This window comes from Ruditapes philippinarum, unplaced genomic scaffold, assembly GCF_026571515.1.
Source record: "Ruditapes philippinarum isolate M1 unplaced genomic scaffold, ASM2657151v2 ctg19116_1_1_1_1, whole genome shotgun sequence".
Taxonomy (NCBI): domain Eukaryota; kingdom Metazoa; phylum Mollusca; class Bivalvia; order Venerida; family Veneridae; genus Ruditapes; species Ruditapes philippinarum.
Genome location: NW_026857102.1, coordinates 1 through 14,014, shown reverse-complemented (window position 1 = coordinate 14,014; position 14,014 = coordinate 1). Strand labels below are relative to the sequence as shown.

General features: G+C 31.0%; 2 protein-coding genes across 5 annotated transcripts; both read right to left on the bottom strand.

Annotated features, from left to right (window-relative positions):
• Positions 1-1,373: 1,373 nt before the first annotated feature.
• On the bottom strand, positions 1,374-9,634 carry LOC132748778 (wnt inhibitory factor 1-like). Of its 4 annotated transcripts, none has more exons than XM_060738411.1 (5): positions 9,475-9,631; positions 7,763-7,833; positions 4,801-4,902; positions 2,881-2,982; positions 1,374-2,516 (listed from the first exon to the last, which is right to left on the bottom strand). In XM_060738411.1, the coding sequence occupies exons 1-5, from the start codon at positions 9,513-9,515 to the stop codon at positions 2,407-2,409; spliced, it is 426 nt and encodes a 141-aa protein (XP_060594394.1). In that variant the 5' UTR covers positions 9,516-9,631; the 3' UTR covers positions 1,374-2,406. The 4 variants fall into 4 exon arrangements, with proteins under 4 accessions (XP_060594394.1, XP_060594395.1, XP_060594396.1 ...); XM_060738412.1 differs by lacking the exon at positions 9,475-9,631 and adding an exon at positions 9,006-9,186; XM_060738413.1 differs by lacking the exon at positions 4,801-4,902 and having other exon boundaries at positions 9,475-9,634.
• An 897-nt stretch (positions 9,635-10,531) lies between these two features.
• LOC132748776 (calmodulin-1-like) lies at positions 10,532-14,009 on the bottom strand. Its single transcript, XM_060738410.1, has 5 exons — positions 13,955-14,009; positions 12,925-12,955; positions 11,803-11,946; positions 11,393-11,635; positions 10,532-11,253 (listed from the first exon to the last, which is right to left on the bottom strand). Exons 1-5 carry the CDS (start codon positions 13,955-13,957, stop codon positions 11,225-11,227), a joined length of 450 nt encoding a protein of 149 aa, XP_060594393.1. The 5' UTR covers positions 13,958-14,009; the 3' UTR covers positions 10,532-11,224.
• Positions 14,010-14,014: the final 5 nt, after the last annotated feature.

The window sequence follows — 14,014 nt, the reverse complement described above, 5'->3', positions numbered from 1 at the left end:
TGTTTAGTTAACCAAATGTACTGTATCTGTAAGCAGTATGTGTAGTTGACTAAATACTATTTTGTTGAGTCATGTGAAGTTAAACCAAATACTATATCTGTGAAGAGACATGAGGTGTAGTTTACCAAATACTTATCATAAGAGTCATGTGTAGTAACCATACTATATCTGTAAAAAAGTTGTGTTTGTAGTTAACCAAATACTATGTCTGTAAGAGTCATGTATAGTTAACCAAAACTTATGTCCTGTAAGAGTATGTATATAGTTAACCAAATACTATTGCGTAACAATCATGTATAGTTAACCAAATACTATGTCTGTAAGAGTCTTGTGTAGTTCATCAAACACTATATTTGTAAGAGACTTTATTTAGTTATTCAAATACTATTTCTTTAAGCAGAGTCATGTTGTAGTTAACCAAAATACTTAACATGTAAGAGTCATGTGTAGTTAACGAAATACTATATCTGTTAAGAGTCATGTGTAGTTAAACCAAATACTATATTTGCAAGATACAAAATTTAGTTAATCAAATGGGCCTATTTCTGTAAGGAGTCATGCCGTAGTTAACAAAATACAAACAGTGTAAGAGTCATGGTTAGTTAACCAAAACTATATTCTGTAAGAGTTATGTTGTAGAAAACCAAATACTGATATCTGTAATCATGTGTAGTTACCAAATACTATATCTGTAAGAGTCATGTGTAGTTTAACCAAATACTATATTCTGTAAAGTCATGTGTTTGTTAGTTTAACCCCAAAAATTAAATATATCTTATAAGAGTCATGTGTAGATAACCAAATACTATATCTGTAAGAGTCATGTGTATTGTTAACCAATATATTATATCTTATAAGAGTCATGTGTAGATAACCAATATACTGTATGTCTGTAAGAGCTGTGTAGTTAAAGTTACCAAAAATACTATTTCGTAAGATAACATATTTAGTTATTCAAATTGCTATTTCTGTAAACAGTCATGTGTAGTGAACAAAATACTAAAATGTAAGATGTCATGTGTAGTTAACCAAATATTATATCTATAAGAGTTCATTGTAGATAACAAAATACTAAATCTGTAAGAGTCATGCTGTAAAGTTAACCACATACTATTATCTGTTAAGAGTCATGTGGTAGTTACCAAATACCTATATCTGTAAGAGTCATGTGTAGTTAACCAAATACATATCTGTAAGAGTCATGTGTCTAGTTAACCAAATACTATATCCTATAAGGGTCATGTGTAGATAACCAAATACTTATATCTGTAAGAGTCATGTGTAGTTAACCAAATACTATATTCGTAAGTACATATTTTTTTTAGTTATTCAATGCTATTTCTTTAAGAGTCATGGCGTAGTTAACAAAAATACTAAACATGTAAGAGTCATGTGTAGTTAACCAAATACTATATCTATAAGAGTCATGTGTAGTTAACCAAATACTATATCTGTAAGAGTCATGTGTAGTTAACCAAATACTATATCTGTAAGAGTCATGTGTAGTTAACCAAATACTATGTCTGTAAGAGTCATGTGTAGATAACCAAATACTATGTCTGTAAGAGTCATGTGTAGTTAACCAAATACTATGTCTGTAAGAGTCATGTGTAGTTAACCAAATACTATGTCTGTAAGAGTCATGTGTAGAAAACCAAATACTATATTTGTAAGATACATATTTAGTTATTCAAATGCTATTTCTGTAAGAGTCATGCGTAGTTAACAAAATACTAAACATGTAAGAGTCATGTGTAGTTAACCAAATACTATATCTGTAAGAGTCATGTGTAGTAAACCAAATACTATATTTGTAAGAGTCATGTGTAGTTAACCAAATACTATATCTGTAAGAGTCATGTGTAGTTAACCAAATACTATGTCTGTAAGAGTCATGTGTAGTTAACCAAATACTATATTTGTAAGATACATATTTAGTTATTCAAATGCTATTTCTGTAAGAGTCATGCGTAGTTAACAAAATACTAAACATGTAAGAGTCATGTGTAGTTAACCAAATACTATATCTGTAAGAGTCATGTGTAGATAACCAAATACTAAATCTGTAAGAGTCATGTGTAGTTAACCAAATACTATATCTGTAAGAGTCATGTGTAGTTAACCAAATACTATATCTGTAAGAGTCATGTGTAGTTAACCAAATACTATATCTGTAAGAGTCATGTGTAGTTAACCAAATACTATATCTATAAGAGTCATGTGTAGATAACCAAATACTATATTTGTAAGATACATATTTAGTTATTCAAATGCTATTTCTGTAAGAGTCATGCGTAGTTAACAATATACTAAACATGTAAGAGTCATGTGTAATTAACCAAATACTATATCTGTAAGAGTCATGTGTAGAAAACCAAATACTATATTTGTTGGAGCCATGTGTTTTTAAACAAAAAAATTATGAGCCATGTGGAATATCTTAACAATGAGCATTACAATGACCATATGTGAGTTAGGGATGGAGCTTCCACTGCTACTTGTATGCCCGCTGACTTCTGAAAGTAAATGCACATAGCTACTTTAAATATCAAATTCTATCAAACTGAACATTAGTATTTCATTCATTTCTGTTTGTTTTTGTAAATTAATGAAATATGCCTCAGACAAATCACTTAATAAGTTTCTTAGAAATAATATGTTGGGTATTTTTTAAGTTTGTCAATGTCTATAGATTATTATTAACGACTAAACTTGTCCAATAAAAATATCCATTACAGTATATTATGATAATATATAATTCTGACTTCCTTTTTAAGGAAATGTAAAGAAACATTAATTTTCCTTGAGTAGTTCTTTCATAGGAAAGTATTTTGAAATTATCTACATGTATATGTATAATAAATATAGACAATGAAATACCTGTTTCACATCTTTGACCAGTAAACCCTTCCGTGCAAGAACATTCGTCTGGAGATGTACATGTCCCACCATTTTCACATGTCACTGATCCATAACACAAGGCTGAAATAGAATGTTTGAATATAATTGAGCCGTGTGACGACAAAACAAACATAATAGGTTTGCGACCAGCATGGATCCAGACCAGCCTGCGCATCCGCGCAGTCTGATCTGGATCCATGCTGTTCGCTTACAAACCCTATTACAAGTAGAGAAACTGATAGCGAACAGCATGGATCCTGATCACACTGCGCGGATGCGCAGACTGGTCTGGATCCATGTTTGTCGCAAACGCAGTATGTTGGTTTTGCCATGGCGCGGCTCATATACAGACAAAATTAAAATTTATTTATATAAATCAATATGATTCTTAAAGAATTTAATTACCATGTTTAGTACCATAGGTTATTTATTATATGACTAACTAAACAATTTCTCCTTTTTACGATTCGTCGGGACGCGGTCATATTAGAATCAATAGATAATGATATTTGTGATATTCATGTTAACAAACTGGGTCATAAAGCCCAAATACCTGCACTTGCCAGACAAATGAAAACGATTTTGAGAATTAAAGATACCCTGCGTTTGCTCCCCCACTTTAATGACCATTTGCACGCTATATAAAGCGATACAAGTGTCGAAAACAGAAAAAACGTCTTATTAAAGATTGTGAAGCTATATATTTGCTGCATATATTTTCATTCGGGTTTTGAAGTGAAAAATGCCAAAGTACTTGTATGAAAAAAAACATGTTTATATACATGTGCAAAAGGCGAATGCATAAAACCACGCTGAAACAGTAAAAGCCTACTTAAAATAGCAACATGTCAATTTGTTCCGGAACAATTTATTCTTTTTACATACACTATGCATGTTTGTTTAGTAAACAGTGACATATTGCATAGTTGTACAGAAATTCTATGCTTAATCTTTTTATTTTCGGGATTCGACCTTAAGATTACGAAAATAACATGTTTTTTCTTATTCGATATAGCTTTATATCCTTTAAGGCCTTAATCGTGTAAAAAGGAAATGGACAACTTTGAAAATTAACCAAAAGAAATTTTTTTGACTACAATAAAACAGTTAGTACATGAAGATGTTGTTGAATATACATAAACATACGATATCAAATAAGCCAGGTCAATGCATAGATCCCAGTTCTGTCTCATTCTTATTATCAGATTAGTAGATACAATAAACATGTTTGTTATCATAAGAGCACATGTCAATGTTTGTTGTTAAAATGTATTGTTATTCAAATTAAAGGTCACAGTATGGATCTATCAATGGACTAAGATGTTCACCGAACAGCTATATAACATTTATTAATTGTCGGGGTGAAAAGGATAAACTATATGAGGTTATTATACTAGCACATTACTTAATTCTATTATACCAGTATGCAGCTGTTAAATAAATATGGGATGAGATTCTAGCTGAGTCCAATAAAGGTTGTGTAGCTGTGTTCGATTCCAATAGAACCAGCGTTATACTTAACAATTTATCATAACCTCTATATTTCATACCACCACTTTAAAGGAGAGCGAACATAAAAAAGAAAACACAAAATAACAGTTTTTGTTCTAGTTCTTTATAGAAAAGATATGGATTCTTGGACCTGGACAATGAAATCGAGACTAGAAGGAGTACAATATGGATTTGATATAATTTTTTGGTACCTCGAAAAATGAAAATGAGGCTAAATGGAGTACACTGGTTATCTGATATGCACTTTGAGCCTGGAAAAGGAAAACACTGTTTCATTGATATGATTTATTTTGGAAACTCACATGATGCAAACGCTGCAGCATGGAAGTTCTAAACTCTCATTCTAAACTATGTATGTTACGAGCTTAATAACTTGTCATTCCTTACCTTGTTCACATTTCGATCCGATATAATTTTCGGGACATGTGCAATTATTTGGTGAAGAACAAGTCCCGCCATTGAAACATGTGGTTTCTCCATAGCAAAGAGCTGAAGGAATGATGCGATTTTATATGAGTTCATGTCATATATGATATTAGAATATTAAAAATAGGTTTCAATGAGAAATGATTGATAAATTCTTTATTCTTAAACATTGCATACAAGTTACACACTTTGTTTCAACAGCAAAGAAGAAGATCGCCATAGACTCTGAACAAACGAAAAAAAATGAGCCATGGAATTGAAATTTTTGGGGAAAAATAAATTTTCATCATGAGCCTGAAAAAATTCTAATCCTTAAAAGAATACTTACAGACATGAAAGGACGTGTGTACACCTTCTACTAAAATATTCACATATCTTTACAGGTACAACAGTACAATTTATCACAAGTAGAGATTTTGATGCTAAAGCATCAAGTCGCCGGATAGAAATATGATTGTATTATCATAAATAAAAGAAAATATCAGTTTAATGGTTCGAGTAAAAGAAAAGAGGAACAATAAGTTGAGTAATGTTTATTCATAAACACGTTTTCATTTACTTGCCACAATTATATTTTTCTTGATGAGAGTTTTATGCAAAAAAATTATCTTATGTTATAATAAAACATCATATTTGAATCAAACTTGCTTAGCAATTTTGTCAAGAAACTGTTATCATAATTAAATAAGCAAGTATTGTTTGGCAATATTTACCCGAGACTCAATAATTTTCGGGAGCTGTTTCGTTTGTTTACATAACTTATTATGATTAATGTTAACGATTTTATTATAAGTATAATTACATATATAATTATATCAATTAATACTGCTCGATGGCCTAGTGGTAAGTATGACGAAGTTGTAACCTACATGAAGTAGGCGCAAGTTCGAATCTCGGACAAATCCTGTGTGTAGTTTTCATAAATTGATTTTTATTATATCTTTTAACTTTATGAAACATAAGTTGATAAATCGTGTGTTTCATTTCTAGCACTTTTTATTTCATAATTTTGATAAACGGTCAAGTTTTGCAAAATACAAAAAGTATTATAAAAGAAAACATAAAAATCACTTTCTCGAACCTACAGTCTACAATTTGAAACTAACTTAAAATCTAACACCTTGTCATCAAGGCTTGTAAAGTAATTGATATGATTATAATGCTACTTGAATTCTACTTTATACATATACCGTTGTACGTATGGTTTTCTTCAGCATCCGATAATTACCGACAAATTATTACCGATCATCGAATATTTGCAAAGTGGCTATGAAAATATATTTAATTATTGCATAAAACAATGCAATTCTACTGTAAAAGTGGTGTCTGCTTAAACAAATTATTCTTATGCACTATCGAAAAAAAATATTATTTAGCTGAAATCAATATTCCTGTCGTTATTGCCTGTCAATTACATACTGATTACACGGTCGATGCACACAGTATATTAATCTTCGGTAGGTGTTCGGTAAGTTCCGTGAGATTTACGCTGTACGATGGAATTAAATTTAATTTGTATCTCTAAAATAAGAGTACTCAGCGTTATAGCGCAATGAGGTAAATCACGAGTTTATAATCTAAGTGCCAAACGTGTTTTAAGTTCGAGGCCGCGTTGGTCCATGTTTTTTTTCTTATTAATACTTTCAACATTATCGAATCTATAATTATATGATTAATATATGTTGTTCGTATTTTTATGTTTTACTTAATTTTGTTATGTATATACTCTTTTTAATTAACATGTTTTTTAAGAATTCATATTTAAAATTAAAACGGATTAAAATCAATAAATGTCTTTTCAATGCCGTAAAACACACTACAAATCTGTTCCATTAAAATACACTGCAAAAATAAAGAAAGAGTACTAAAACAATGGCAACAGTGAGGATCGAACCACAGACCTCTCAATTATCACGACTGTCCTATTGTGAATTAACGAAAACCTTCACATAAAGCACGGATTTATATTACATAAATAAAATATAAATCCGTGCATAAAGTTGGCGTGACTTTCAATCCATGACTAATATACTCCACATTAATTCTCGTAAACTACACTGACCAAACCGAAGTGGGATCGATTATTTAAATGAGTCCTATAATGTATTCATAATTGACAGGTTAATAAAATCAGACTATACATACGATAAAGTTAATGTTTAATTGCCTTTCAGTGCGATAAACTATCAACACAAAGTAGGTTTATTAGTTTTCTCTGTGTATCCAATACGATTCCGACCCCTACTGTCATACCGAGATTTTTCATACAAAATTACTTTGATTTGCACTTTATCAGCTTTATCATTCACATGTTACCTGTATTTCTATCTTGCCAGCCATTTGTTACTATTAATAGATTTCATACGTGTAGTCACGTGATTCTGGGAGAAACTGTTTATAATAAATAAGATAAAAAATAGAATAGGTCTCATAAGATACAAACAACCAGATAATTTAAAAGTGTCATTCCAAATATCATGCATAATTTATTTATCATAAAATAGCAACGCTTGACACTTTAAAAAAAGTAAAAGCATCCCTAAATTCAATGACTGGTCCATAGGGATACGTCATTAATTCATTTTATAAATATTGTAATGTTGCTTTTTACGATGTCAGTATTTGAATATTTCATTTCATTTAGCAACATTATTGTATGTTTGAATTTTTGAGATTTCTGATAACAATTGTAGTCTTTAATTGTTCAGTAATTGTTATGCTTTTATTTACCGAAATTAATGCCTTCTCCTACCATAGGTATAATATTAAACTGTTACAAATATAGTCGCCGGTTTCCACCGGCGACTAATTATAGCCTTCTAGTAGATCCCAGACAATAGACTAAACATCTATGAATGAGAAATGCTATGGACATACATTTCAGCGAGCTTGTTGAATTGAATGGTATAAAAGAAAATCTTACCCTGTGTACATTGTGCCCCCGTGTAGCCATCAAAACAGGTTTTGCAAGTACCGTACTCCGCGGCTGTTACACTAAAAATATATCAATCTCTGTGTTTTAAATCTTTATGTATTTTAAAATTACTCAAAGACTCCGATCACAGGTGAACGTCGCGTGGTCATGACTTACACTATAAAAACATTTATTTTTTTAGTCATAATTTTTTTTTTTTTCATAAAATTTATTTTTGTCAATACTTATGATGTTTCGATGATGTTTAATGGTTTTGGGTTGTAGAGGGGGAACGGGGTATAGTGTAAGTCATGGCCACGCGACGTTCACCTGTGACTCCGATGGCACTTAAAGAATTGAATGTCAAATTTGATAACACACTGTTGCAAGGTGGTTAAGAACCACATTGAAGTGGAGCTTCTTTCACGCTTCCGTACGTGGTAGAATTTTTAAAGAATGTATCAATTTACTTCTTTTATCACAAACACTGATTAATTTATCTATTATAACTGAATATAAAAATTATATGGTGATATAAAAGTGGGTCACACAACGCAGTTATAATTGGATCATTGCCAGAACACAACGCAGTATATATATTTTATAATACAAATAATTAAATAAATGTTACAGTACAGTACAGTTATCTGTGTTAAATTAAATCACACTATCGTTTAAATAAACTTCACTGATGTAACTAAGTCTTCCATTATATTAACGGCCACTTACATACTCAATTACTAACATAGTCTACATGTTTTTAATTATAGTGTTTCATACCATCACTTGTATTTCTGTTTACTTATCTAATTACAGTTAATTATGTTTTTTCATTGTTATAAAATGTGGCAAGACACTTTCGATGAGTATTTAAACACGGTTTTGATATGGTTTGTATAAAAGAATTAGAATTGTGAATTCTTTATTTAAAGATATTATATAAATGTCCTCAAATGAATTAATTCATGGTCGCCCTGTGTCTATGGAGTGCCATGTACATGTACATTATGATAATGATTTTTTATCAGCCATATATAATGCTAGCTAAAGGGTAAAATTTCTATCTTGTTATTATTATTATTAATACTAGCATCATCATCATCATCATCATCATCATCATCATTATTATTATCATCATTATTATTATTTGCGAGTGGCAGATACAGCGGGTGCAGGCTAATCAGAAAATAATATCCATAAGCTATACATTATTAAACTTTATAAATTAAAACACTATAAGAATAGATTTTACCTGCTTACGATTAACCCCAACAAGAACACCATAAACATTTTTTTATCCTTTATAGACTATGAATCAATTTTAAAAACGAAACTTATTCCTTGATTCATTTTGGAAATCCTTATGATGACGTAATTATATATAGTTGCATTAGTTAAGATCTAATTTTGGCACTTGCTAGAATTTTCTAATGCTGCTGTAGGATAACGTGACTATATTATAAACATATTAAAATGTCTGTGTACATCCAGTACAGTTCGATATAATTTCGGGTTGCCCTAATTTCGGTAGAGCTGACTACGTTGACTTTTTAAAAAACTTATTCATTCATATATTTTCTTTTGCGCCAAACTCCGTCATATTCACATGTAGACAGTAAAATATAATATTTCAAATACTAAATAGGTTAGTACTGACACGTTATAAGTTTAAATTGGTATATAATAAACAACTAACCAATAAAAAGAAAATTATACCATACCTGATTAGGCTTAACCAAAACATTAACAAAGCGAAGTGCATTTTAACGTCTGTATCTTTCAATTCCAAAACCGAAACTTGGAATTAATAGATTTTGTATAATTATTTTTGGAATTTCCAAAAATTACGCAATTAAGTTACGGAAGCTTATAACGACCACTTGAAGTTATAGCTTAGCATTTCGATGCTTGTTTCTGTAATCTGATTGCAGTAAGAACGCGGCCAGTTCTAAATTAAACATGTCGGTAAAAATGCACAACTTATATATCTCTGAAGTGTTTAAAAGGTAAGGTAAAAGGATTTACATGTATAATCTATGTAGCTGAAAAAGTTCAGTTATCAGAAGAATTTTAATGGTTTTGGAATTTATATATCAGAATTTCAGAATTAAGTAGTGCTGAAAGAGAATGAAATAATAGAGAATAGACCCACACTTTAAAAGGGAACTAAAACAGTGCGGTGGCACTACTTTTTTGTTGCTGGACGTGATATTTCGTTCTTTTTTTTCAATACAGATTTGTTTCATATTCCGACTTAACTTTACTCGCATTTAATAATTTGCTGTCTCTGTGGTCGTGTTTATGTTGTGAACCTACCGGCGGCAATGGGCAGGGACAACTCCATATAGGCCTGTATATGCACAGGAGATTTATCTCCCTTCAAACAGATTGTTATATAACAGATTGTTTGCACTAAGTACTCTTATAAACCATACTTTCTGTGTTACCAATAAGATTGTAATTATCATCCTTGCGTGCTGATACAGTTCTGTCATAACGACCCATGTCAAACCAATGAGGCTCTATCCCGCTGTACTGGTCTATGAGGATATATGTATGGTCAACATTTGCAATATTGACGGAGAGGACCTCAAAGTTGCGATTGATAAACTAGTGTTTAACTTCAAATTATTTCCTCCCCTATTTACTCTTCTGGGATATATTAGTATGACTTAGCATAATATGTTCACTCACAAATTAGAATTGTGACATTAGAATATTTGTATAACTACATGTATATATAGCTGACGGGTAACTATTTTTCTTTAACGACATATGTCCAGCTTTTACAACTGTATTAAAGTTTTGTTATCAATCCTATCATCATAATAGTTTTTATATAGATGTCAAAATGGAAACGATGAACAGCTTAATTTTGATTTTGCTTGGTTTGGAATTTTAAGTTATTATAGCTATAAAAGGTTGCTCCTTTGACAGCTTAAAATTGTTTAAGAAAGTTTTATTACCATATATATGAGCCGCGTCACGACAAAACCAACATAATGCGTTTGCGACTACCATGGATCCAGACCAGCCTGCGCATCCGCGCAGTCTTATCAGGATCCATGCTGTTCGCTATCAGTTTCTCTACTTCTAATAGGGTTTGTAATCGAACAGCATGGATCCTGATCAGACTGCGCGGATGCGCATGCTGGTCTGGATCCATGCTGGTCGCAAACGCATTATGTTGGTTTTGTCATGGCGCGGCTCATATATGTGAATAGATCATAAGAGTAGACATGGCTATTTGTTTTTCTTAGGTCAGAATCATTATTGCTATGGTAACAGAAATCATGAACAGTTAAAAAGATTGGTTATAATATAGCTCAGATAACACAGGTTTATGATTCATTTCGAAAATGAAAATAATTATTCTCCAGTAGTTTTGTATAAAAAGATGTCGAAAGAAATGACGTTGGTATGAGTTCAAATTTATTCCCTTTTGATAAAGCTTTTAAATTGCAGTCTTGTCTATTTCGCCGTCATCATCTGCACAAACTCTGTAAAAGAATAATAAATGAAATTAAAAAGTGCTTGCTGATATTTAACACATAATTAATAATGTCATTTCCTTGTTTGAAGTTTGTAACACATATTTCAACTTATATTACATTTTTAAAAGTTTTCCAAAAGTTTTACCTTCATAGTTGACTTGGCCATCGCCATCAACGTCTGCCTCTCTGATCATTTCATCTACTTCTTCATCTGTAAGTTTTTCTCCTAGATTTGTCATCACATGCCTCAACTCGGCAGCACTAATTAAACCATTCCCATCTTTGTCAAACACTTTGAATGCTTCTCGGATTTCTTCATGGCTATCTGCCTCTTTCATCTTCCGCGCCATCATTGTCAGGAATTCTGGGAAATCGATTGTTCCATTTCCTGCATTCAAAATAACAATGAATGCGTTACAACGATCATTTAAGTTCAAATATACCCAACAGAACAAGATAGACCAATATACAATTAGAGTATTGATTTGGGAAAGCAGGTACATGTACATATAAAAGAAAATCCAGTCTTAGCATTATTATCAACAACAAACTTACCATCGGCATCCACCTCATTGATCATGTCTTGTAATTCTGCTTCTGTGGGATTCTGCCCCAAGGACCTCATTACTGTTCCCAACTCTTTAGTCGTAATTGTGCCATCACTATCCTTGTCAAAAAGACTGAACGCCTCCTTGAATTCTGTCAAAAAATAAATCATGACCAATTTTAATCATTTTTTTTTTCATAAGAGTCGATAGTTCTTAACAAAGGATACTCAGAAGGAATGGCCAGCTTTGCACTGCACACTTTTAGAATAACCAAAAAATTGCCACGTAGACGAATGTCTGTTTAGATCTGGGCAGTTGTAACGACACGAAAATTCCATTATGCCCTACTAGTTGTACTAGTTTTATGCCGTGACATGGCGGGTACACTAGTCAATGTCGTATTGTGCCAGGAATCTGACACCATGTTTCTTATTTATATATATAGACAGGACTGACACGCTCGTAATGCTTTATCCTTGGACATTATCAATTTTATCCCAATTAAACAATATCATTATTCTAAACTTTAAATAAGCAAATGACCAACAATAAAAAATCAAATTTGAGCATAAACATTCTAACCAAAATAAAAATATAAAAACGCACACATTTGACATCATTTTATGATATAAAACAACACTATCCAAATCATTTCAAACGAGACAATGCAAAACTTGAAAATGTATGCATTTAAATTTCTTCAAAACAAACGTAATTATTTCCTAGTTTCTAAAAGTAAACAAGCAGATACATGTAGATTGAAAAATTCAGATGTATGCAACACCAATGCGTACCTTTGCTAGATAAAAAAAGGGTTTACGCATGATTTAATTTTAGCAAACTACAGACAGTTGCACAGTCCATTATTTATATACTGAGATAAGAAAACATTTCTTTCCATTTGAGGAAAATATAAATTAAAAAATGTTTTGCAACAAAGTAGCAAATCTTAAATTGGTCCTGAAGTGTAAGCTGATGAATGTGAATGATTTTATTTACTTTTTTGACGACTCTTAAAGTTAATCGTGTCATTCCGCTATAAAGCATGCGACTTTTTTCAAAGTTCTAAAAAATTCGGCTGCTGCAATTAAATTTTACTTATATCTCCCGCTAGTGACAAAAAGTGTACCTGCAATATGCTCCTCTGACAACTGATCAGCCTGAAATTGTATAACAAATAGCGTAAATAAAAAATGCAATGGATGTATTTACAGCTTACTATGTAAATATTTTATGTGTACGAAACAAAATCTTTTGTATGGCCTAGTGTATTACATACAATATTTCATACTTTTGTATGTATATAATTAACTGAATACATTACGTATATTTGTTCACTTCTTTCATTATATCAAGTGAATGTGTTGTATGTACATTCAATACTTCAAATTTCTATGTATACATTTATACAAATCAGTTAAATATTAAACAAGGACATTGTCATTCAACAGTTATATAGTCCAAACGATCGTTTCTATATTATTGTCATCAAAATTTAATTCAAAATCTATTTTCTAAATCTATTTTCTGGAAACAATGTTTAAACTAGAAATATAAAATACATATTGAAGAATGAATATTTGAAGAAACTGTATTCTGTAACATGCCATTTTGTTAACTACATTCTAACATGTTTCCCATTATGTCTCATTATGACGTCAATTCACTGAACGCCGTATCATGTTTCCATGTACAGAATGACTTTGACCAACTTTACATTTTATTGCAGTATGTTGAAATAATTAATTTAAAGAAACTGTTTTGCAAGTTTGAAAGGAGTAAACAAAAATTGTATGAGTTCTTTCGTTGTAGATGTTACTTCAGTCTGACACACACTGACAAGGTTAGATGACCAAGAGGGCATTTAAAACAGTATACTACACATGGTAAATATATTTACTGAAAATGCTCCATTGTCAAACAACCGCTTAGGAAATATTGTAATTTTTTTTTCGAAAATGTTCGCTAATTACTTTTTACCATTGAAAAATAAAATAAGCAGATCTAGACAGTCTAAAGATAACATATACATTATACTCTCTAATTAAAATGAATTAAGTTAACAAATACAAGAATAAAAAAGTATTGACAAACAACTATACACGTTTTCTCTTATTCACATACTTATCTATTTAAATAAGTTCAAAACAACAACTTACCATTTTCGTTCTGTAAAGTCCTTTAATTACAAGTTTTATACACTTTTACGTTGTTTACAA